At 36.2% G+C, this 27,582-nt stretch overlaps 1 protein-coding gene and 1 long non-coding RNA gene across 15 annotated transcripts in view; one reads left to right on the forward strand and one right to left on the reverse strand.

Annotated features, from left to right (window-relative positions):
• DMD (dystrophin) overlaps positions 1-27,582 on the reverse strand; it is a 2,153,717-nt gene that overhangs the window by 1,456,913 nt on the left and 669,222 nt on the right. For all 13 annotated transcript variants that reach the window (XM_015443662.3, XM_065538825.1, XM_065538826.1 and 10 more), the window contains one exon: positions 23,376-23,551. In XM_015443662.3, the coding sequence (XP_015299148.3) occupies positions 23,376-23,551 (176 nt within the window). The remainder of the gene's footprint in view (positions 1-23,375; positions 23,552-27,582) is intronic.
• On the forward strand, positions 1,825-10,023 carry LOC135969347 (uncharacterized). 2 transcript variants are annotated; one of them, XR_010584532.2, is made up of 3 exons: positions 1,825-1,955; positions 8,829-8,852; positions 9,857-10,023. It is a non-coding gene; the product is annotated as an uncharacterized lncRNA (long non-coding RNA). The 2 variants fall into 2 exon arrangements; XR_010584531.2 differs by lacking the exon at positions 8,829-8,852.

Genomic DNA, 27,582 nt, shown 5'->3' on the forward strand with positions numbered 1-27,582 from the left:
GTAGCTGGAACTATAGTTAACACTGTTGACCATACTATCCTTTTGAAATTTTTCTTCCTTTGGCTTCATGATGCCACTCTATTCTAATTTGCCTTCTATTTCTATGACCATTGGTAATTTTTTCTTTGCAGGTCCATCCTCCTCCACCCTATCATTACGTACTAGATTTGATCATGCCTTGAATTACAATCTATTTATCAATGACTCTGATACGTGTATCTCTAATTCAGGCACTTCTTCTGAATTCCACAGCTATAAAACCATCTGCCTTTTGGATGTCTCCACTTGCATGCCGCAAAATCTCCTTAAACATTATATGCCAAGATTTAATGTTTGATCTTCTCCCTCAAACTAGTACTCTATCAGTATTCCCCAGATCAGTAATTAGCATCACCACCCCTCATATCTGTTATCTTCATTTCTGCTATGGACTGAAATTTGTGCCCCACAAAAGTTCATATGTTGAAGACTAATTCCCAATGTGATGATATTAAAAGATGAGGTATTTGGGAGGTGATTAGGTCAATAGGGTAGAGCCCTCATGAAATGAGTACTCTTAAACTGATCTGAAGAGATCAGCGTTCTCTTCCACCATGTGAGGGCACAGGGAGAGGGTACCATGTATGAACCAGGAAGCCTGCCCTTACAAGACACTAAATCTTCTGGTTCCTTGATATTAAACTTCCCAAACTCCAGAACTGGGAGACATAAATTTCTGTGCTTTATAAGCTACCCCGTGTACGATATTTTGTTACAGCAAACCAACTAAAACCCTCTCTCTTCCTTCCCATGTTTAATGTATTGCAAAGTCTATCTGTCACACATACATTCTCTATCTCCTGAATATGTATGCTTCTTCCTGTCTCCATAGCCAGAACCCAAATTTGTGTTGCCATTAAATGTGACCAAAAATACTGCAATAGCTTTTCGCTTGGCCTCTGGGCAATATTTACAGAACCCTCTATTTTACGTACTACTGGAAAAATTTTCATTTTTTTTAATTGATGCATAAAAGATGTACTTAGTTTGGGGGTTCATGTGATAATTTAACACATCCATATAATTTGTAAAGATCACATCAGTGTACTTGGGATATCCATCATCTTAAATGTTTGTCTATACTAGATACATTCAAATTATTCTCTTCTAGCTACTTTGAAATATACAGTAGTAAAAACATACCTGATTATATTACCTTCATTCGTAAAACCAAAGACTTTCTCATTTTTCTTAACAAAATTTCAATATGATCCTTTATAATCTGACCTTCATAGACCTCTTAACTGTATATTCTCCTTTGTCTTTTATTCAAGTACTTGTAGAAACAAATTTCCCCTCATATTTTCTAAAGTAATTCAGAGCTATTCTTTATTCTTGTTCCTCCTCCAATGGAATAAAATCCTTCACTGACTCTCCCAAAATATTTTGAAAATTTAGTTGTTAGTATAATGCATTTGGGCCACTTTGGTGAAATTTATTTGTCTGACTCAATTATACATCAGATACCCTCTGACTCATAAATGTGAGATGGGAATATCCACCAGTCACTTTCAAATTCACGCTTTAAATTTAATCTCTCTAGTCTCACCCTCTTTTCATTTAGACTATCTCTAGGAAAGATTACTCACTTCTACTTAGAGGTCCCTGAAACCCAATTGTGGCTCAAGGTACTAGGCTGACATCACGGCTGAAAGAAATTTGCTAAAGCCTGTGTTGGAGAAAGATTTCTACTAGGCATAAAATTGACATTGTTCTTGTTTGCACACTGTAGGGGCTCAGAAAATGATACCCCAAAGTATGGCACTTTGGCATGCTGAAACTTTGAACTAAAGAACATTGGAAGGCCTCAGAAGCAGCCTCGGAACCAAATTCTCTCTGACGTTCTCCTCCCCTCCTGTCTTTAACTCCACATTCTTCCCTGAAGTGAGTCATAGTAACCAGAATTCTTCTTCAAGGTAGGTCATAGAAACCAAAAATCCTCTCCTCTAACGCCAGTCATAAAAACCAGAATTATAACTCTGTATTTCCCCCACCTTTCTCTCCAGAAGCTAGCCATAAAAAATTACCTGACATACCTCTGTTTGATAGTAGGTCATAAGACCCTCATTCAAGTGGGGTCCTACCCCATGTCTAAGAGGAAGGAATTCTACACAGACAGGCCTGGCTGGTTTTCCCCAGTCTATTACTATTAGATCATTCCCTTTTTGTCCAATCACATTCCTACATGGCTGTCTACTCTTTATCAAATCTAAATAGACAGTTTTCCTTTGGGTCATTGTGTCTTCATTTCTGAAGGCTCCCATGTCACCTAAAACTTTTATTAAATATCTCATGCTTTTCTCTTGTTAACCTATCTTTTGTTATAGGAATGTCTGTCATGACCTGTATAAGGAGGAAGGAAAGGGATCATAGCCTTTCTGCTCCTATAACACGTTGATGTAACTGTTATACCGCCACCTCCAATTCACTGCAGAAAAAAGAAGTTTTTTTGTTTTTAGTTTGAAAGTAAATAATTTTCATTCAAAAAGAAATCTTATAACACTTTTAGAGGTGTATTTTCCTGAAAAATGCAAAATTGTATGTTTCCTTTTAAAACAGTCAATGTCTCCCTTTTTTCCCTTTCATAAAGTATATACTAAGTGCTTACTATGTGCCAGACATGCTATTAACTCCATGAAGAACAGAGACGAGAATGCATTAGTCCACATTATCAAATAATTTGGTTTAGTGAAGCATTTGTTTGACAAGATAAAAATGGTTTAGACACAGAACTGGGGCTCAGCTCACACTGGTCTTTTTAAGAGGATAATCAAAAAACACCTTCTTTGTAAATTAGGATTAAATCAGCTTCTAGCCTAGAGGCTCTGCCAAGTATATTGGTTATCTCCACACAATGAAGGCTTTGTGGAATCAACACCATGGTAACTGTCTGTTTGCTTCTCTGTCTGTGAAGATTTTAAGGGAGGCCTGGACACCAGTTGGCACGTAGTTCTGATAATTCAAATCAATTCAAACAACAGGATGTGAAATTCTACAGAAAGGGCTTTCCTCATTCAATTTTTTGTCTGATTTTATAAATTTGGAAGGGGATTGCATGCAGTGCGTGAACTTACCTTTTATACAAAGACCGTGTGGAGAGTGATTACACTCGTTTTCTGATTTACAGATTTTTAAAAAGGCAATTTCAAATTTTGCTAGGGCAGTGGTGAGGAGCGTGTTTCGACTAAGGAAAATAACCTGTTCATAAGCACAGAGGTTAATATGTTACACTTCCTTTCTGAAATGGAACAAAGAAACATATTAATGAGTCTGGACTCTTCTCAACTGTTGGAGTTCTTCTCTTCTTTTTCTATCATTATTGTGATATCTTGATTTCATGGGAAATAAGTGGAAACTGAACCCAATTCTTACATGATTCAAGCTCTGAGCTATTCCTAACCTAATCTTTTATTTATATTTATTTTATGTTGCTTCCATTTGGACTTCTTCCTTCAAACATCTCTGATTTCCTAAAACTATTTTTGTCCAAACATAATGCGCAGTCAGCCTACACTCTGATACTTAACATGTACCACCATCTCTTAGAGTTCTGGTAGTTAACTGCCAGCTACTAGCATTGTTTTATCTCCAATATTCTGCCAGTGGATAGCCTCATCTCTTCATGCCAGCAATGAGGATGGAAGGGTGAAGAGGAAGCACAGGCAGGGTTTCAAAGGCCTCCCAAGTACTCTCCCTGAGTGCCAATGGCCTACATCCAACGCTTAGGTTCAGTGACATTTTCAATGCACAATGAACACAGTCTCCTTCCTGGATCCTACTCAGACCCTGACTTCCAAGAAGCAGTTGCATGTTTATTTTATTCCTTATCAATTTAACAACTTTCGCTTCATCACTTTTTGTGGTTTGTCCTGTAGTTTTCATGTATTTCACTGCTACTAAATCTTCAGATATCTTTGCTGAGATGCATGGTAAATGAACAGGCTCCTCTGATTTAAATGTCTTCATGCTTATAAATTGGGTGCTATCTACTCTTCCCAGGGCTTTGCAGATGGCATTTTCTATCATACTTTGCACTACATGAGCCTGGGTATTTAATCAGGAACGAAATTTATCATTCAGATGTAACTCAGTTACCTCCTTTAAAAGCCTCAAGGAAAACACTGAAGACTTATTTTCAATGCCATATTCAATCTTGGATTCCGTACATGTCTTTTTGCTTCTTCATAAAATTACTCATTTCTAATAATTCTTTTTTCCCACTTTAACAACTCACATAAAACCACTGTTAATGAACTTACATATCATAAGTTGCTCAAAATGGGCCCCTACACCTTTGGGATCAGCCCATTAATATATTCCTTAGTGCTTAACTTACCTTCCTCACATACTTAACTCTGTACTTAACATACTTCCGTATGTTATCACAGACTCTATCCCTCAAATGCAGTTTATCTTTACCTAGCTTAAAATCTCCTTTAGCTAATAAAAGTAACTTCTCATTCTCTGTTCACAAATGATTATTTCTGTAATTATTGATGAATATTCTGTTCTCTATTCTTCAAGTATATCTTTAAACCTCAGTTTGTTATTATTTATGATTAGCAGTGAAGTGACAATTTTTACTCCTTTGCAAATACACTCATCAGAAACCCCTGAAATTAAAACCTGTAAAGTCCCATTATACAGGGCAAGTAAGTCTTTGATTTTTTTTTTTTCTTTGCAGAAGTGTATTACTAAACCAAGACAGTTTTTCAAAAAGACCTTCTATTTTTTGGAAGTTTCAAAATATCAAAAGCATGGGGCATATATACCAAATATTCAGACAGTGACAATTTTTCTCAGTATTATATTGTACAAATAGACTCAACGTCATCCAGTTGAATTTCCCATAAAAACGATGTAAATTAGGTTAATTACATCCCGTATGGTAAATACTGGGAGATACCTGTGTGTATATATAAATGTTTAAAATAAATTTAAAGGCAAAAAAAACACATAAAAACATCTCAAAGAACTAGAGAAATGTTTGCCATTTAAGAAGTTGTCAATAGTAAAACATTATACGGAATTAGTGCTACATAACTGTGCTAATTATGTCAGAAGAGCCTCCTGATGGGCAGTGACTGTGTTCTGTTAATTTTCTTTACAGTGACTGTCACATAACCGATTAAACTAAGATGACACATTTACATAAATTTTAATTCAGTCACTTTCAAGATACCAGTTAGAACTCATCATTCCCAAATGTGTAAACTTTGAAAGTGGAAGTCCTCCAAGCTCCTAAACTTAACTAATTTGATTAGTGAACTAGGTTTATCAATGGTCATTTTACGTATTTAAACATCTTAGCGTGTAGAATTTTATAAAAACTTATGAGCCTCATCCTTAGAAACCTGAAAGTAAAATGCTGATGCCTGTGAAATACGTTAACCATTGCAGGGCCCCAGGGCTCTAGGCCTACACCAGATCACTTATGAAACCAATTCTTAATGTATATTTTAATGAGCTAGGAAGCAAGTGTTAATAGGAATAAAACCATAATTATTTTTTGTTGATATTAAGGAAGAAATAATTTTGGAGGTAAGATTTTCCAACTTTGGTATATTTTTAAAAATCACCTTTCTTCTTCAGAGTTTTAGAAAGTGAGAAGACATTTTAATTCCATATTACTATACAGGCACTCTCCTGACCTAAATCCCCAACCACGTGAAGATGAACTACTATTCATCTTACAAGACTCAGTTCAAGATACACATCGTCTGTGAAGGTTTTCTGGATCAACCTCTCTCTACTTTCAACTTTCCTTCTGGGAAAACTTGTCCCTCTCTGCTTGTTTCCATATGGCATTTGCTTTAAAAAAAAATCAATAATAGAATACAAATTAAATTTGCATCAAATAGGTCTTATAAAAATACCAAATGAAATTCAGTATAAATCCAATTTTTTTTTTTTTTTTTTTTTTGAGATGGAGTCTCGCTCTGTCGCCCATGCTGGAGTGCGGTGGAGCCATCTTGGCTCACTGCAAACTCCGCCTCCCGGGTTCACGCCATTCTTCTGCCTCAGTCTCCTGAGTAGCTGGGACTACAGGCGCCCGCCACCTCGCCAGGCTAATTTTTTCTGTTTTTAGTAGAGAAGGGGTTTTACCGTGTTAGCCAGGATGGTCTCGATCTCCTGACCTCGTGATCCACCCACCTCGGTCTCCCAAAGTGCTGGGATTACAGGCGTGAGCCACCGCTCCTGGCCAAATCCTATTAGTTCTAAAAATATTTTTAGGACTTTGAGGTGCATTGACTACATGGTAACTATTATATTTTTGTAATTACAGAATATTATTAAAGGGGAAATCCTGTTTAACCAAAAGAAAACAAGCTAATATTTAGACAAATAGCTCCCTCTCCAAATCAAGATAGTTTGTATACACACACACACCACATACACATTTGTATAGAGTAAGTGTGCCTCCCTCTGTGGAAGGGGGAAAGATAGGGCCACATGACTGTCTTGTATTTTGTAATATGTGTGATACGTGTTTGTGTATGTTTAAGTGTGCTTTAAATGTACAGTAAATGTGTGTTTAAAAATATACTGAGCTGAGGGTCAGGCATGGTGGCTCACGCCTGTAATTCCAGCACTTTGAGAGGCCGAGGCTGGCGGATCACCTGAGGTCAGGAGTTCTGGACCAGCCTGGCCACCATGACGAAACCCCGTCTCTACTAAAAATACAAAACATAACCGGCTGTGGCGGTGGGTGCCCATAATCCCAGCTACTCAGGAGGCTGAGGCAGGAGAATTGCTTGAACCGAGGAGGCAGAGGTTGCAGTGAGCCAAGACTGTGCCACTGCATTCTAGCCTGGGCAACAGAACGAGACTCAGTCTCAAAAAAAAAAGAAAAAAAAGATATATATATATATACACACACACACATATATATATATACACATATATACACATATACATACATATACTGAACTGAAAATCAGGCACCACAGGTTTTAATCCCTAATTTTTAACTTTTTGGTGTTTTCTTGTGTAAATTAATTTCTTCAATCTTCATCGACATCTTGCTTTAAATTGTAAAAATTTAAAAGCTGTTATCAAATTGGTCTTGAAGTAAAAACATACTGTAAACCAAAAATAAAAGTCTAACTCCCCCTCCAAAGGGACTTCTTCCTCAGCCAGGGCTCTTAAAATTTAACCTGAAAGACTGATTCAGGCCATGAAGGGAAGTGGGGGTCGGACATGCCACATTATACCTCTCTGGCATTCACATCAACACAGACTTTAAGTCTGATAAGAAACATTTTACAGCCTGTTCTCTCTGAAACCTGCTAGCTAAAAGCTTCATCTGCATGATAAATCTTTGGTCCCTATAATGTCTTATTTCAACCCAAACATTAGTTTCTATTGATCCCAGGTCTTTAGACAAACTCAACCAACTGTCAACCAGAAAATGTTTCAATTTACCTAGAGCTTGGAAGCCCTCACCCCCACCCAGTTGTCCTGCCTTTCTGGACCAATGTATTTCTTAAATGTACTTGATTGATGTCTCATGCCTCCCTAAAATATGTAAAACCAAGCTGCACCCCAACCACCTTGGGCACATGTCCTCAGGACTTCCTGAGGCTGTGTCACAGGCACGAGAATTCCACCTTGGCAAAATAATTTTTTTTTTTTTTGGGGGGACAAAGTCTCACTCTATCGCCCAGGCTAGAGTGCAGTGGCACGATCTTGGCTCACTGCAACCCCTGCCCCCGGGGTTCAAGCAATTGCCATGCCTCAGCCTCCCGAGTAGCTAGGAATAGACAAAATCAACTAAATTAACTGAGACCTGTCTCAGATTTTCTGGGTCTACAATATAAATGCTTTTAAAAAATTACTTGTAAATATGTTTACTTACCTCTCTAATTAAAGACGTTTTGACTCAAGACACAAAACTGAGATCAGCTTTGCTTATATTGTGCCTTTGATATTCCACTTACATTAGTCTACTCATCTAGCAATCAAATTAAATAAAATCGAAAGATGTTTTAATTCCCAGTTATAATAAAAAGCCTACAACCTCTTCAGTGGTTTACACAGCACCTGGAATAGTATGACAGATGAGAAAGGACTCTGTCTTCAGGTAGTAGAAACTGCTATATTAACAATCTTATCAAAAACCTATTTTTCCTTATATTTGCATGGTCTCAAATGTATTCCTAGTTTTATATGTGTAATTTTAAGCACATCACTCATAAAATAATATGTTTCAGTACAGTAAAATTTAATGATTTCAGATTGCACTGAAATGCATCTTTAAAAGATACTAAAAAATCAATTTCTGTAGTGTTTACCTTGTCCTAAAATATGCCTGTTTAACATGTGCCTCAAAAGCTGAATTCTAGTCCAAACACAAAATATTGTCCTTAAAATTGTACATCTTCTTTACTATCAATTATGGCATACCAAATTATGTACTTAATATGTTTTAAAATTCTGCTATTTAAAATACATGCCCTTGCATACAAATTCAATGATTTAATATTTTAAGCTATTAATGCCAAAAATATCTGAGTTATTTGGTATTGATGTTCATCTTTGCACCCCTAGAATCGTTGATTGCACTGAAGAGAATAAAACTGCTGTAAAATATCGCTTCTCTGCCCAAAGTAAAACTTACCTACAATATTTTGACATCTGGTAGGTAGAAATGATGTTAAAATAATCTTCCTACCTTAATGTGGTATTAAATCTTAATCATTTCAAAATTCATTGGTAATATTTATTTCTAAAGTATGACATGGTTGAACAGATGTCACATTTATAAGTTTTGTTTATGTATCTTTCAGAGAAACAACCTTAAAAATTAAAAGGTAAGAAACCCCCACAAATTCTAAAATGTCAACTGCTATATTAGAGGAATTAGTTATAAAGCCAAGGAGTGTGAAAACATGTGGGCAAAAATTGCATGACCCAGAGGGTGGGAAATAAAATGCTGCTAAGCTACAGATGCCTAAAGCCTATTTTTCATTTTCAATAAATTGAAAGTCCCTTTGAAACACACTTCTGTGCAAGAAAATCACCTTAACACAAGTTAATAGAAATTTTCTCTTAAATGATAGATGAAATCTTGTCATAGTAATAAATCTATGATCATACAATATAATATACTCAAGTTGAAAATCCTGAGTCATATATTTTAAAATCAAATGTAAAGTTTATTTAAAATGATGAAATTGAAAAAGCTGCATATGTCCTTGGGAGAAATAAATGTGGGTCACTAGAGGGCGTACATTCCCTTTCACAGCTTCAATTTGGCTTCTCTTTCATTTTCTTATCTACATAACGATAATATGGTAACGAAAGGATTTTTCATGGAAGTTTTACTTACACAGAAACGTAAAATGTCCAAAGATATAGATAAAATGGTGTACAAAAAATATGTTAGTAAGACACTCTCAGATGCACAGTTAAAATGCCTTCAGCCATTTTGAGGCACACACAAAAATATCTTGAAGCCATAAGACATAGAATCCCTTGAGAAAATATGTCCACAGTTTGGAGAGTCATGCTTAGTTCCAATAATTTAGTAAAATTTTCTGGATTATGTACCAAGTAGTTTTCTCTCCCAAGTTCATTAATTTTAACTAATTTTTGAATGTTTAATTAAATATGTGGACACTTGTGTTCTATAAAGCAGCTTAAAATTATACTGCTATATCACCTGAAGTTTTTTAAAATGCCAAACTTCCATTCAAATTTAAAGTAAAGAGACAAATATCATTTTAAGCATCTTAATCAGGTCACAGGTTTTCAAAAAGAAAACAATCTCTCAAGAAACCTTGCATGTTATTCATTATAGTTTTTATTTTTGTAGATTGATCATGAATAGAAAAGTTGAAGATCTTCATTTAGTTTCAATATACAGTGAAGCACTGAGTCAAGACTCAAGAACAGGTCTGTCTGAATCCAAAGATTTCTACCGCACTACATTTTTCTTTTGTTCCAAATCAAAGAGAAACCCATCTTAAAAAAAAAAAATAAGGATAAGTCAACATAGAATTACTGTTCATTGCTACACAGTACAGTAATTTAGTGGTTTTAACTATGCTATCTTGGATTATACCAGAATTTGATTGGATATTAATTCTGAAAATTTTCATTAGTCTAAACTATGATCCTTAGTTGTATACTTTGTACCCTAATGGCAATATAAAATAATTTATTTCCCAATTTATTATTACCTTGGAATTTCCCTTAATTTCCTAAAATCCTCAACTTTCTAATCTGATGACACATTTTCCCACATCAGAGAAAAAATTAAGCATAGATGAAAAGAGTTACTGCTTATTATATAATGTAGTTAAGACCATGGTGAGTGACAGAAGTCTTCTACTTGGAAAAAAAAAAGTTCAATTATATGGAAATTCCACTTATTTTTGATGCAGAAAAAGACATCTAAATTTTAAAGAAATCTTTTGAGTGAAAAAGGTCTCTGTATTTAAAGATAATCAAATGTTCCCACGGAACACTAGTCAGTCAACGATACTTCAGAATGTAGAACAGACAATCTAGAGTAAGTGCACAGTGTCCATAGGCTTCGACGAATTCTTAAGGAGTTCCAGTCAAGCATTTTATTTCGCTAAATAATTTGATAAAATCACCTTTAACTTATTAAAAGACAGCAAGGCGAGGAGTTTCCGAAGGCAGCATCCTGAGCTAGGTTGTCTGGGTTCAAATCCTAGCTGTGCTGCTTTTTGTAAACTATGTGACCATGAGCAAGTCACTTGAAATTTCTGTGGCACATTGTTATCATTGGCAACGAGTGACAATAATAAAACTTACTTTGTAATGCTCTTTTAAGTGTGAAATATATTAATATGTAGCAAATATTTGGTAGAAACCATATACATATTAGCTATTGTTATTATCTTCCATGATCCTTTTTTAACTGGCTTCAAGCTATCTCTATGTCATTTTTCACTTTCTCACGTGTGAGAGTGGTCATATTTGTTTTAGTGTCTTGTTAATGACTGATAAAGTAAATGCCACAACTGGAATAACAAGAATAAAAACTGCAAACACAGCTATAGCAAAGACAATAACACATACAAACAAAAACCAACAGCAAAATAGTCTCATTTTACCCGTTAGTGCAGGAATCCCCAAAGTATGTTCTATGGGATGAATATGGTCTGCCATCTAATTTGGTAAATAAAATTTTACTGGAATGCAGTCATGCTCATTCATTTATACATTCTTTACGGCTGCTTTCTAGCTACAGCAGCAGAGCTGAGTAGTTGTAAAATAAATTTTGTGATACACAAAACCTAAAATATTTACTGTCTGAACCTTTAAAGAAAAATTTTCAGACCCCCTTCCCAGTCTATGAAACCAAGGTAAGATGGCCTCTCTCTCCCAGCTCGCAAGTGAGATCAAAATGATACGGTTCACAGTAGCCGTATCATATTTCTCTCTCTCAAAAATATGCAATGGCTCTCCATGGCCAGAAGGTTACAGTCTACATTCCTTAATCTTTTATTGAAAACCTTTAGTTATTATGAACCCAATCTACCTTTTCAACCTCATTCCTTACTTCTAAACTTCCTTTACTTCATACTTCTGCTCTAGGCAAACAAGAATACTTAATAATCCCATTTAAGGTTTTTTTGTATACAGACTTTCCCCTGCATTGAACTGTCACTTTCCCTCATCTTGAGCCCAATGCTTCCCTACTCTTTAATTGTCCAATCAGATGCTAATTTTCCCATAAGCCTTCCACGCCTAAGTCTCAAGCAGGAAGTGAACTTTTCTTCCTTACAACTTTTCTAACATTGTATTAGTACTTCTTCTTCATGACAGTTTATGCTGGGTGCAAGCTTCCTGAGGGAAAGGTTAGGTTTACAGTTAAAATAACTGGAGTGTTTTACAAATCCTAGCAATCCATTAGATATTAGTTCAGTGAACAGGAAAATTAGCATGAAAACTAATGTTGCTGTCCCTTCTTTCTTGAAATGATATGGACTCATAATGACTATAGAAGTGTTCAAAGAAACCCACCATGCATTGGATGATGACCTGGATCCTATGGGAGGCAATTTAAACTTTGAACACTCTCAGTGTGAAAGGTCCTTGAGTTTAAGAGAATTCAATATGCTTGTGGGTCTTTCAAATTTAAATAACTTCCAACCTGGGTTGAGGAAGGATCTAGTGCAATGTGGAAAGCCATTTCAATCTGACGTGTACTTAATGCCCCATTGCCAGCATCATGACCTGTTTCAATCCATCTACTCTGCTAGTAAGCATCTCTATGAACTTTAGTCAAAACAGAAGTAATACTCATTGCTTTACAAAACCAGTTTTAGTCAGCTTGCACTGCCATAACAAAACACCAGACTAGGCGGCTTAACCAACAGCCAGTTATTTCTCGCAGTTCTATAGGCTAGAATTCCAAAATTAAGGTGCCAGCAGGGTTGGTTCCTGGTGACAGCCTTCTTCCTGGCTTGCAGACAGCCTCTGGTATAGTTTGGATATTCGTCCCTTTCCAAATCTTATGCTGAACTGTAAACTCCAGTGCTGGAGATGGGGCCTGGTGGGAGGTGCTTGGATCATGGGGGCGGATCCCTCATGGCTTAGTGCTGTCTTTGTGATAGTGAGTTCTCCTGAGATCTGGTCATTTACAAATGTGTGCCACCTCCCCCTGCACTGTCTCTCTCTCCTTCTTCCATTCTTCCATGTGATGTGCCTGTTCCCCCTTTGCCTTCCAACATGATTGGAAACTTCCTGAGGCCTCCCCAGAAGCAGATGCCACCATGCTTCCTCTACAGCTTGCAGAACTATGAGCCAATTAAATCAATTTTCTTATAAGTTACCCAGTCTCAGGTATTTATTTATAGCAGTGCAAGAACAGCCTGATGTAACCTCTTTCTTTCTGTGTCCTCCCAAGGTGGGGAGAAGGAGCCAGCAAGCTCTTTGATGTTTCTACTTATAAGGGTCCTAATCTCCTCAAGAGAGCCCTATCTTCATGATGTCATCTAAATCAAATTATCTTCCAAAGTCTCCATTTCCAAATTCCATCACATTGGAGATTAGGGCTTCAATATAAGAATTTAGGGAGGACACAATTCAGGCCATCCCAGCCTGGCATCATTTTTGTATCTCTGTGGTAGCATGGTATGTGTTCATTTGTAAAGATACAGGTTTCTCAACAGGGAAGACTTTACTAAGAATAATCTCAGAAGATGTCAGAATAAGAATAATATTTTCTATTATCGCATAAATGTGGTAATGGGAAGACACCGTTTCTGAGTTAATAATCAGAAACTCATCTTTCTCCTGGGGAAAGAAGGTATTTTTTAAAAATGTAAACACTCTTCAAGACAAACACGTGTAATATAATTTCCACAGTGTGAGGGCAAACAAGGCAGGCCATATAAATTCCATTTCAGGGGTGAAGAAATAGATTCTTGGGGAGATGAAGTGACTTGATTAAGTCACATAGTTTATGAGTAGAAGATGCAAGGCCAGAACCCATCTGTGTAGTAATATGCCCATCTGCTCTCAGATCTATTCTCCACTTTTCTTCTGTCCTTTCTGTATCAGAGGGATATACATTTCCCAACACTACTTGCCCTCCTAATGGTTCATTTGGAAGCAATGGAAGAATATTGGAAGGTGGGAGGAAGAGAAAAGCCAAGGTCTTTTTTCTTCTCCAACTACATTGGGTGGCATTTCTAGAGCAGCTGTATCTCTACTGTGGCTTCAGTTTTCTCTGGATAGCTAGCTCCCTCTTCAACAATCCAATTTTCTGCCTGGCATTTCTAACTTTAGTTTAATCTCTGTTAGAAAGCCCCAGCTTCTGAGCTCTGGTAATATCACTTTTCCTGTATTGTTTCTCCAGCTCTAGGGATATTAGCAGCTTCCTTATGTTGCTAGTGCTTTGAGTTGCTTCTCCATCCCCTGTGCTGCGTCTCAGTTTTCTACTACCTGCTTAGCCAATTCCTTGTATTAGGTTTCCTCTCTTTAAATCACTTATAGTGATTTGTTTTTCTGACAAGACTTGCACAAAACCTGGAAGATCACTCGTCAACATCCAATAAATATTTATTCAATACCTACTATGCGCTGACTTCTGGTTTAGGCACTGTAGGTCTAGAGATGACAAGAAATCGTTTCTTCCCTCAAGGAGTTTACTGGAGATACAGGCATGCAAAAACAAAGTCATTACAATACAATTTGGCAAGTGTTTTAATGGAAGTGCTAAAAAGGCTGAGAACTGGCCGGGCACCGTGGCTCATGCCTCCAATCCCAGTACTTTGGGAGGCCGCGACAGGCGGATCACAAGGTCAAGAGATCAAGCCCATCCTGGCCAACACGGTGAAACCCCGTCTCTACTAAAAATACAAAAATTAGCTGGGCGTGGTGGCGTGTGCCTGTAGTGCCAGCTACTTGGGAGGCTGAGGCAGGACGATCGCTTGAACTCACGAGGCAGAGGATGCAGTGAGCTGAGATCGCACCATTGCACTCCAGCCTGGCAACAGAGCGAGACTCTGTCTCAAAAACAAAACAAAACAAAAATAAATGGCTGAGAACAGAAAGACAAGGTGGTTAGTAGCAGGGCGGCAGGTAATATGGGGATGGGAAAAAGAAAGGTATCTAAAGAGAATCTTAGGTAGAGAAAACAATAGGTACAAAAAAACAAAAGCTTAAGAAAGCAGAGCATTTGGAGATAAAAGAGTAGTTAATTTAAGCTAAAGCATAGGGCAGTGTGGATCAAAATACAGTCTGTAGCAGACAGTGAACTGTGTGCTATTAGTCTGTAAGAAGAAAAGACTTTTCACCAGAGTATAAATCAACTGAGTCACTAAACAAACGATTTCATTGTATTTTGCTTTTAATTGCCAAACTCTCTTGACAAAGGAAGTAGTACATTGATTTATATTCTGGCTCGAGTTTCTTATCTCAATTGTGGACTGGTAATAAAAAGTTTGCAAGTTATTTTGAGTAGCACTAGTATAATTTTTTTTAAAAAAAGGAGCAGAGGAGAAGGGAGTGAAGCTGGAGAGGTAGGCAGTTAAAGATCACAAAATAATTTCTATGCCATGCATTTCAAGATTTATGGGCAGGGGAATGATCTAATTAAAACTGCATTTTAAGATATCCCTCGGGAGGCTGTGAAGAGCATGGATAAGAGAGGTGAGACCAGAGGCAGAGAAATCAGTTAAAAATTTCATATAGAAAAATTTCAGTTTTAACTAGGCTGAAGGCCACAAGGATGTAGATAAAAATAACAAACTACAGAGAATTTAGCAGGTATATTTGGAGGGATTTAGTGATGTGGCAGATATCATGACCACTGTAAATGGCTGCACAGGTTGTTCACTGCACAAGCTCAGGATGTGCCATTCTTAGAGACTATGATGGGAATGACCCTCTCTAGAGTTGTAGGATCTAAACCGCAAAACTACATTTGAGATTCCAGTCAGAAATCCAGGAATACATAGCCTATAAGCGTTTGAATTATACAGGTATAAGCATCAGGAGACAGGGAGTTAGAAATATCAATTTGTGAATCAAAAATATAGGTGAATGATAAAGATTATAAATGATATTTCCCCAAAACATAAAGCATCGTAAGAAAATAAAATCACAATTTGAGTCTTATGGAGACTGACATTAAAGGGCAGGAACAGAAGACTGGGAAGATATAGTCTGAAAGCAAAAGAAAGAAAACAGGAGAGAACAATGTCCCAGAAACTGCAGGAGAGAAAAATTTCAAGAAGGGACTAATCATCTCTGTCAAGCACAAGACAAAGGTCAAAAAGGAAAAAGAACTGAAGAGTGACCTTTGGAGCTGGCAATTAAGGAGCTCTCTGGCGACCTTGCTGAGAGCAGTTTCAGTGCTTGATGTAGAGTATGAGAGGGTAAAGGAAAGAATCAGGAGTACGTAAGGGAATAGAGAGAGTTCAGGTCTTCTGATTAAAAACTGACTTTTATTTGCACTCAACTATGCTTCTCCTTTTAGATGAATAAGTGTGAGTACCATTTTCTTCACTCAAAGAACAAACAAAACTATATGCCACAGCTCTGAGAATGTGATCCTGTCTTCTTCCCTGTTGATATTCTTTTATGCCTTGCATTCTGGAAGAATACATTTTCACATAGCTGCTGTAGCCAGACATCCAGAGATACATATAGTATCTCATAGGACCAGTTCTCATTATAGTACATTTCTATTCACAGCTTGAATTAAGCATCTACTACACAGAAGACCACACAGGTAATGAACAAGAAATGGATCCTCGCCCAGGGAAGCTTTAATTCTAGTGGATGAAACAAGCATAGGAATAGATCATTTCATCATAAAGCAGTAAGGTGTCACAAGATGCGACAGTAGCATCCCTTAACCTACCCAGTAATAGATGGCCCCTGTCAGGCCTCTGAGCCCAAGCTAAGCCATCGTATCCCCTGTGACCTGCACGTATATGTCCAGATGGCCTGAAGCAAGTGAAGAATCACAAAAGAAGTGAAAATGGCCGGTTCCTGCCTTAACTGAGCGATTAACCTTGTGAAATTCCTTCTCCTGGTTCAGAAGCTCCCCCACTGAGCACCTTGTGACCCCCGCCCCTGCCCATAAGAGAAAAACCCTACTTTTCTCTTTTCCACTACCCACCCAAATCCTGTAAGACAGCCCCACCCCTGTTTCCCTTCCATGACTCTCTTTTCGGACTCAGTAAACAGCCTTGTTGCTCGCACAAAGCCTGTTTGGTGGTCTCTTCACATGGACGTGCCTGAAAGCCCCTTTATGGGGGCTGGCATAAGGAAACAGAATCAGGGGTCAGACTGTAACAGAGAAGACACTCCAGTGAACTGATTTCCAAAGTGCGGGCCCTAAATCAGTCGCAGCAGGATCACCTGGGACCTTGTTAGAAATTAACATTCTTCGGAACCACTCTACGCCTATTAGAATTAGAAACTCTGGTGACTCCGATGCATGCTGAAGTATGAGAACCACTGTTGTCATGCAAGTGAGAGGGTTCTCAAATTTTATGGTATATCAGTATCACCAAGAGTGCTTGTAAAATATTGTTGGGCCCACCAGCAGAGTTTCTGATCCAGCAGGTTTGGGAAGGGCCCTCCAAATCTGCATTTCAAAGAAGCTCCTAGGTGATGATGCTGTTTCATGCACTGTAGTTTGAATATTACTGTTCGAAGTATTCTCTGATCCCACAGCATTCTCTAGAATTCACATTACTATATTCTTCAAAACACTGTTATTGATTTATTCTTGATGCACAAGATAACATAATCTCAAGAACATTTAATAGATGGTTATCTTTTTGAGGATCTGAAGATGGTATGCAAGGTTTCTATTTCTTTTTTTTTTTTTTTAACCAAAAATAGTGTCTAAAGTAAAATCTGAATTTATGACCAAGGTCATTTTACTTTAATACACAAAAAGAAACATGGCATTGCAACGATAACACTAGAATGGATTTAGGAGACTCAGCACTAGTCCTTATTTTGCAACTGAAAGCAAGTTATTTAACCTTTCTGGGCCTCAATTAACCTGTAACCATGCCCAAGTCTAGTTTCCTTAGGAAAAAATGAAGCAAATCATCTAAAATGTTTTGTTTCTATGGGCTGTGCCAATGGGCAAAAGTGTCATTACTGACTTCAACATCCCAGATATTTTAGGATCAATTTATCATATAGAACATAAAAAAAAAAGTTCACGGATACATTAATCATCTAATTAGGTCCTTCAAATAAATTGGTATATTTTACCATACAATTTTCAGATTTTAATTTAGAAACCCAAGTTATAATCAATATTTAAAACAAAAATGTTTTAGGCATGAATCTCATAAAACTGGAGAGAGGTCTTATGTAACAGTTATCTAATTTTTTTTCCAGAGATGTGACACAATTTAACTTCATCTGGACAGCAGCCATAAAAAGAAAATCAAACAAAAAACAGAAACAAACTAAAAAGTAGAATATATAATACTAATTCAGGTATGTAGATCAGCCAATTTATTCTTCTATTTAGTTAAGATGCAGGAAATAGCCAGAGAAAGCAAGCTTACATTCTGTCTGCTTACCCTGGAGGAAAAAAACAGAGACCAGGTGAATTGAGGCATTTCAAAATGCCTCTACATTGTCCTTGAGGACAAAGATATTCATTTATGAACACTTTACTTGGGGGAAATTATCTTTATTAAGATGGCATTTACTTAGAAACAATTTGCCATTCGTTTTGCCTGGTTGCTACAAAAGTATAAATTAAAGCTTTTTTGAAAAATCCCTTAAAATAACTACTACATGATTAGGAACTAATCACCTGGATAAATACCAATTAACTAGATAATAGATCTAGTTTTAACCTAGGCTGAGTTCCACTGATAATTACCTACATGTAAAGTAATAGCACTGAATTGCAGGAATAATCCGCTATTAGAAATAATTGTGTTGTGACCCAAGGTCATCACTTTTGCAAATCTCAGTGTAAAGAGAAAAATGTATGCAATAAATACAACATATGTAGAAACTGTGTAATTATTTAGGAATCAACTAAATGTACCTTAGATTGCTAAGAAACTATGTTGTGGTAGAAAGCTGAATTTTAAATCCCTTAATTGTTTTGAGTAAATAAGGATACCCTAATGGGTAAAATTGGAATTATTAAAGATCATTAGAATGGTCACATGTTTATTATCAAGAACAATTCCAGGAACAGCTAGCTAGGTAGAATTTTTAAATGATATTGGAATGTCAAATCTTAGTTACTACAATTATTTGAATTATATACCATTCACTCTCTCAACAAACATTTATTGGTTATTTATTGTATCCACAGTATTTACTACAGTGGAATCTAAGTAAAATATAAAGAAGTGTAATAATAGGCTTTCTTTGTTGTGACTGGCAATGAGAAATTTTATGTGAGTGGCGTGAAGGCATACAACCAAATGAATGTAATTTACCGGCTGAGGTGGAATAATTATTATTGGGAAGGTAGACATAGAATTAGTGGAGAATGAGAATAATGCTTAATGCCATAGGAAGTGCTTGAGTTTTGTTTTGGAGGCATCTCGGGTTATGGAAATTTGCAGGACTGGAGAGACAGCAAAAAGCATCATTTTAGATCTATTCATTTTAGGTCGATCAATTAGAAAGGAGGGCAGTTCTCTCCACAGTGAGGTATATGGCTCAGGTTATGGACTTGGCAATGTGAATGATCATGAAATGACTGAAATGATGGCACTTGCCCTTACAATCTAATTATAATAAATAAGGAGAAGAAAGTATAAGATTCACAGAACTGTAGATGTCAGGTGGTAAATGCTGTTTTGAAGAGGAAAACAGGAAGGTAATTTTATATTTGTTAGGTTTGAGATAATGTTTACTACGGAATTTTTCCCTGTCAATAATATGTGACTACCATCTCCATCACTACCTCCACCACCATCATCACCACCTCGACTATCTTTACCTCTCCTACCATCACTTTTATCCCTCCTACCCATCACAATCTTCCTCCATCTTCATCGTCTCTACGGTCTCCACCACCAAACAAGAATCATAACCATTGCATTTATTGAATGTTTACCACTTTAAAGGCAATGTATTAAATGCTTCTCATTTAATTCTCATGACTCATGACTGGTGTTTTATAAAGTGAGATTACTGGAATCTGAGGCACAGATAACAAGTAATTTGCCTGTGCTCATAAGCTAGTAATTAAAATGGGCAGGTTTCACAAATACCACAGGTTCTCACCTCTAAGTGGGAGCTAAACATTGAGTACACATGGACACAAAGACGGGTACAATAGACACTGGGGTCTAGTTGAGGGTGGAAGGTGGGAGGCGGATGAGGATGGAAAAACTACCTATCAGATATTATGCTGATTACCTGAGAGACAAAGTTACCTCTACACCAAACAACCACAACACACAATTTGCCCATGTAACAAACCTGTACATTTACCCCTTGAACTTAAAAGTTGGGGAAAAAACAAAAACAAAAACAAAAAAAGCAGGCAGCATTCAAACCTGAGTAATTCTGATTCCAAAAGTCATGATTTTTTCAATATTTGATACTCTTCTAGACACACAGGCAATGAATTATAATAACTAAAATATGTGTGCAATGTATAAGTAGGTATGGTTAATTGGAAGGAACAAATGTTTGCATTTGATAAAAACGAACATTGAGGCAGTGGCTGGATGCACAAGTGGAAATAGCTTTAGAGATATAAAGCTTTAATTTGAGGGAGAGTGTCACATCTGGAGCTACATGATTTGGGAGTCAGTCACTTACAGCCAGGCTCGAATCAATGAGAGGAGATAATTCAGATAAAGAAGTCAAAAGGCCAGGCACGGTGGCTCATGCTTGTAATCCCAGCACTTTGGGAGGCTGAGGTGGGTGGATCACGAGGTCAGGAGCTCGAGACCAGCCTGGCCACGACGGTGAAACCCTGTCACCACTAAAAAACACAAAAAAATTAGCAGGTCGTGGTGGCAGGCGCCTGTAATTCCAGCTACTCGGGAGGCTGAGGCAGAGAATTGCTTGAACCCAGGAGGCGGAGGTTGCAGTGAGCTGAGATTACACCAATGCACTCCAGCCTGGGTGACAGAGCAAGACATTGTCTCAAAAAACAAAACAAAACAAAGCAAAAAAAAACAAACGAAAAAAAAGAAGTCAGAAAGGCAAAGAGATGGATTTATGTGATACTCCCATAGGAATTAGGCAGAAGGAATAAAACAAGTCAGGCAGAGAGTCGTGGGTGACAACTGGTAGTGTGTCAAAGAAGCTGGAAGAGGACATGATTTAAATAAAACAATATTCAACAGATGGTCAAGACCTCAATATTCAGTGAAATATTAGTGGGCTTCGCATGATACAAAAACGAGGCACTAGCTAATATAAAGCTTATGGTTATATTTGCATGACGTCTCTTTAATCATTACAATACTTTAACAAGATTCCACCCTGTAGACAATTATCAATTAATGAATTTGTTCCTAAATGTTTGCCTTTTTGCTAACTTCGTTCAGTCTAAATTTATCAATCAAGTGTCTTATATAGAGTGGTCAGATAATTTTGCTGTCCAAATCAGGACATACTTGAGAGTGAAAGTTGATGCTATATATAATTATGCTGGGATGACAGGTGTAATCTAGGATAGCTTCAGGTAAATCAATAGGAATACCTTACTCATATATCCATGAAAAAGACATTTTACTACACAGTCCAGGTTTTGTAGCTATTTCAGTTCAAATCCTGGCTCAGGCACTCTGTAGCTGTGTATAATTTTATAAAGTTGTAATAGCCATACCTATTTTGGGAGGTTATTGGGAAAAATACACACATTCCCAATAAAGCATTGAATCTACTACTGAGCACATAATAAATCCTCAATTAATGTTAGCTTTTATTTGAAGAATCTTTCTTTATGTGCCCAATGGGACTTCTCATTTAGGCACTTACAAAAATTGCTGAAAACTTATGATACAAACAAATGTTGGAGACAAGATATTTCACCACCAGTCAGTCACTCTTTCCTGAAAACAAAAAGAAGTCAGAACAAACTTTTTTTTTCCAACACAATCCATTCTCCAAACAGAAGCCAATAATAAGCTTCTGAAGACAGAGATTGACATGAATCCGCCTGCTTTGTTAATTTCTGTATTAGGCAAGAAGACATTAAGAGGGTTAGGCAACTAGGTGTCCCTATTACTCTGTTTGGAGAACTGTTGGAGGGTTGTTGGAATGTTGCAAAGTATCCATAAATCTATATGTCCACTAAGCATTGTGCATAACACATGTTTAATGTGACAACAAACAAGTTAACGTACATCTTACTAGGAATAATAAAAAGAAAATTCATCAAAAGCTTCACGGATGTGTGCCATTATACTTTTTTACTCCGTCAATTTTTGTTAGACTTTCTATTACCACCAAGAGTAGAGGGCTTGGAAGTTCCTGATAGTTGTTGCCCCAGAAAGAATACTAATATTCATAGAGTTTGAGAGCCATTTGACCAGAGCAAAGGTCAACAAACTTTTTCTGTGACAGGATAGATAACAAATATTTTAGGCTTTGTGGACTACACAGTTTTTGTTACAACTATTCACACTCTGCCTTTGTAATGTGAAAGTAATCGTAAATGATAAATCGGTATGACTGTGTTCCACTAAAACATTACTCATAATGCCGAAATTTGAATTTTACGTAATTTTGACATGTCATAAAATATTGTTTTTCTTTTATTTTCAACCATTTGAAAAGTAAAAACACGTCTTGACTGATGAGCCATACAAAACTGGCAGCATGCTAGATTTGGTTAGCAGGCCTTAGTTTGCTGACTCCTGGACTAGCAGATTTGCTTAGCCAAGCTGACACAACCAGGGAGAAAAGGCCCAGTGATTTTCTTTGGAATTATCAAAGTAGGTCATAAGTCATTAGTTAATAGAGAAGTACTGAAAGTCTCAAATAATATATTTGAATAACTTTTCTAGATTTTTTTCTTAGAACATCTGACATGGTATTTTTAGATGTGTGTTCTTTTCATACTTCTCTATCCTGGCATACACAAATTCTAATGTCAAGTGTTCCATGAGTTTCTAAACATATGCTGCTTAGAAACATACGGTAGATTTTAATGTTCTTTCTTAATCTTAGAATTACAATAACTGGAATGAAAGGGAAACTGTACCTTTTAAAATAATTTTTATGCCAGCTTTGCACTCATAAAATTTTATTGCCATCATTTTAATAGATCCACTGATTTACATAATACCTAACTTATCTAAAATGCGTAATTTTGAATATTCACAAAAAGATCAGTTAAAAATTCTAACACCTTCAAGATAAGACTTTAAAAATATCAAAGAACAGGAAATCTGTTCTGTAATTACTCCTGATTTAGGATGCGCAGATTGAGACATCATGTTCTCGTAAACTAGCAGGGTGGATCTCATCTATTATAGGTGTACTTCTTGATGAAAATGCACTTTCTGTTACTGGAAAAAAAGACATTTAATGCAAAACTAGGGACTCAACAAGCAGGCCCTTTATAAGAAAAAAAAAAAAAAAAAAAAAAAGAAGAAACTTTTAGGATTAAAATGCTACCACAGTAGTTTATCACCTATAGTTTGTACTTTCACTCCAGAAAACACCATTTCCATTAAGCATTTAGTTTATATTGCGATAGTGATTTCTTGGGAAAATTTTAAAGAGTACTTCATAATTTTTCTCACTACATTAAATGACATTACAGGTACCTGAGGTGTCTGGAAATATTGCTGAAGTTTAAACACCACCAACAAAACTGCTATAAATGAGTTTTCTCCACTTCATTTGCAGATAAAAGTTTAAGATGCTCTCACCTCTTCCTAATTTCGGAATCCACAGTAATCTGCCTCTTCTTTTGGGGAGGTGGTGGTGGAAGTTCCTCTTGAGCATGCTTTACCAGGATTTGCTCCCTTGTGGTCACCATAGTTACTGTTTCCATTACAGTTGTCTGTGTTAGTGATGGCTGAGTGGTGGTGACAGCCTGTGAAATCTGTGAGAAGTATTGAAACAGAGGTCAGACATTGCTCGAAAGACTTCAGTAAAGACTGCTTGGAGTGGGAAAGGAAAATAATGAGAAACTGTTCTTGCTTGTTGGTAGATTGACCTTCAGATCAAAATAGCACCATATTGAAGCCAAATAAAATTGTTTTATCTGACTTAAGTTAGCTCGACTAAAATAGCAAAGGAAAGTAATCTCAACATCGCAAGTAAATTTAGTGCCCCTTCAATTTATTGGTCAAACTGTAGGAAATAAGGGGTGGGGACAAAGGAGAACAATGTAGTGTGTAATTCATTCTGATAGTTAATTCTACATGCTGCTTTAAATGTTTACATTAATATAAATTTTAGTAACGTACATCAGTGCCAATTCCATTGCCTGGCACATTTTAAATGCTTATTAAGTTTGTAGAATGCATTTTAGGTTATCATATACATTGATTATTTTATGTTATATATTTTTAAATAAAATTATTTCAACTTGGTAATGAGCGACTCTTTAATCAAGTGAACCGACTTTTAAAATTACAATAAAAGATTAACATAAAGTACTTATTAGTCCATACATATCTTTATGTTGAATGTTATTCAAATGCTAAAAAACACACCACTCTTGTTTGATTTAAATTAGTGATTATGTTCAAATATTTGAGTTCCCAAATTCATCATTGGAGACACTTCTTGGTTTACAATGACAATTTCTTCCTGTTCATACTTTTGGTAGCGGGCGGGGGAGTGGGCAACAGTTCATCCATCTTTGGAAAAACACATTTTGTGAGCCAAGACATGAGAGGCCATCACCTCAATACATGGGCATTATGAGATAGACAAGTCATATAATGGTGAGACCATTGTTCCTTATCCTCTGTCTCACAGAGCTCCTCTTATGATGATTGTAATGTTACCTCTTGGGATGGTAATCATTACCCTTGTGGTAATCCAACTTACTTACAAGTTCTATTTCCAAGGAAATCACAAGAGGCCTGCATTGAAACTGCCTTTAGTTACAGTCATAGCAGCAGGGATCTGGCTGGGTCAAGATTCATTTTAGCAATTTTCCTGAATTTGCCAAGAGGTAAGGGAAGGGTTTGTAGTAATCTCCCTGCCTCACACATGAGGACTGATTCCTTTCATGTGAGGAAATGGGAAAAGCCTCAGTATCTTCTTATTTCAGCTTCCAAATTGGCAATTAACAGGGAAGGAATAAAATCTTTTCCATGATGTTTTAAGTAAAAATTGCTTTGACATATATAGCTTAAAAAGGCTACCTTTTGTTGAAGACACATCTTTACATGTGTGAGGGCCTGAAGGATTTCCATTTTGGTAGGTTAAAAGGATACTAAGAGTTATAGTTTCTACATTTGCCAAGCACAGGTTTTATCTTCTCTAGGATCTCCATAAATTCACTATTTAGAATCAATCACTGAACCTCAAACAACTTTAATTGTAGTCTATTGACAAGTTATGTCAAGATGAAAGCAGAAAGCAACATAGCTCTAAAAAAAAGACTTAAAATATAAACTCAAACACGCCACCCAACACAAAATGACCACTACGTGATAAAATTAGATTTCTTGTCAGAAAGAAACTGTAGTTTTTAGCAGGATTCCAAGAGCATTTATTTTTTGAGTATTTTTTAACCATGAGCAAACTTTCTTTGCAAAGAAAATATGGTTTTTAGTAGGAACCCTATATAATGTATTTTTTTATTTGAATATTTTTTTAACTATGAGCAAATTTTCTTTGCATACAGTGGTGGCTAGAAGATAATATTTTGCAGATTAAGAAAAGACCTAATTTTAAACATACAGACCAGAATGCAGACATTCTGAAAATACCAAGCTAATTTATGCAGTTATATCTAATGTTATAGAGCACATCTGCTACTAAATATTTGGGTCTTAATTTCTGTAATATTAATATTTTCTTATTGATATCTACTTATAAAATTGGATACATGTACCCATGGAGGGTAAAGGGAAATGACAACATGATATACTGTGAAGCTGCATTTAAAAATATACTAAGCCTGATAAGAAAAAAAATGAATCATTTTTAATAAAAGAGTAAGACATGAGTCTGTAATTGTTCTATATAATAATCACTACTACACTGTAATTGAAAAATACTACTTCATTTCCTTTGGGATGGAGAAATAAGAAAACTGTGCATTCACCCTATAAATACAAGGTAGAACTCATTACATATAACAAATCAATAATCACTTTCAAAACCTACTTCATATAATCAGAATAAAAAGTCATGTACTAAATTTCCTTACGGCTTTTAGTTATTGACTGTAAACACTTAATTATGTGTTAGAATCATTAGGAAATGTAGACAGGAGAGGGACTATGAAGGCCATTTAACATAACCTCCTGATTATTACAGAACTCACTACTCCCGGAAAAAAAGAACTCCTTTCTTGGCATGGAAGCAAACTTTCCCCATTGGGAAAGATCTTCTTAACAACCAGAGGAATCCTGCCTCATTAAGACTTCCTCTTGTTAAAACTTGCTTTGAACTCTGAAGGAAAGCAGAGTAAGTTGAGTATCATTTCTACCTGATAGTCTTAAAGATTTGAAATCTAATAATCATGACCCTGATAAATACCATTTTCAAACTCTATAATGCCATTTATTTGCTAGAAGTAGATCTAATTTGATTCGTCATCCAAAACCAATGCTTCTTGGCTTTGGACACCATAGTCAATCAAAGAATTCTAAAACTGTGTAAGTTATTCAGCAGCTGAACCACAAGGTTTCAATAAAATTCTAATGTTTGTTGAATATATAGTCACTATAGGACATTCAGAAATGAGTAAAATAGAAACTCTGTATTTAGGAACCTTATAGTAAAATAAGGAAGATGATAATCACACAAATAATTGTGAAGATGAATGCCATATGAAAAATACTAGTATACAAAATAATTACATACACCAAACATAATCAAGTAATTTTCTCTTTAAATGTTACGAAAACAGATTTCTCTCAGCTAGCATTTTAACATTTAAATTTAATTTGATGCTGAAGGCTACATATAACATTTATCCTTGTTTATAGGGTCTTTATAACAGTCAATTTTGCAAACAACCTAATGTTACAGATGATAGTTTAAGTAAATTAGGGTATATGAATGTGGATGGAGTATTATATTTCAAATATTTTAATGTCATTGGAAAATGTTTGCTTTATAGTATTGAATAAACAATGCTAGACATAAACGTTGTTTTTTTTTGACAAAGTAGAGATAATTTCTGTTGTACAGTGTATATTTCTGTATTCCTTTAGTTCCCAAATTTCTACTATAAGATATTATCCGCAAAATGTTGCTTTTGTAAGCAAAGAAAAATTTTTAAAGTTTTGCCAAACTGTTGTTTTAAATCTATCATTTCTATTTATATGTCAAGATCTATGGAATTATACTCCTGTCACTCAATGCACTAGAAAGAGGAAAACTGCAAGCACGGTAAGAATAATTTAGTGCCTACACTAAATTGTTTAATATGGCAGAGTCAAAACTAGAGTAGACTATATTTTGACCTATATTCAACAATTTTTTTATTTAGCTAACTATACTATCACCCAGTCACCTTTCTCCATTTTGATTATGAGTCTATTTAAGACTCTCAAATGAGATCATGAAAATAAAATATATTTCCTTTTAAAGTACTATTCATTTGATCTGTAAGTTAATTTGCCTAGTAAAAATGGGAAATAGTTTAGAATTACTTGTCTCTACATTTGGGAGCTGATTCCTCTTAGAGTGATTGTAAGTAGAGGCCTTGGAGCCAAGCTCCACAGTTATTCAACACCAGATCCATAGTTTATATACTGTGACATTTGGGGCTGGTTGGTTCTTTTCTCAAATCTGTGCATCATTTTCTTCATATTTAAAGTAGGGATAACACATTTCTTCACAGGTATATTACAAGCAAGGACAGCTTCATGGGCTGGTAATTTATGCAGTTGCCCAGGGCCCCTGCTCAGAAGACTTCCATGCTTGTTTTCAAGCTCTGCT

This window comes from Macaca fascicularis, chromosome X, assembly GCF_037993035.2.
Source record: "Macaca fascicularis isolate 582-1 chromosome X, T2T-MFA8v1.1".
NCBI classification, from domain to species: Eukaryota; Metazoa; Chordata; class Mammalia; order Primates; family Cercopithecidae; genus Macaca; species Macaca fascicularis.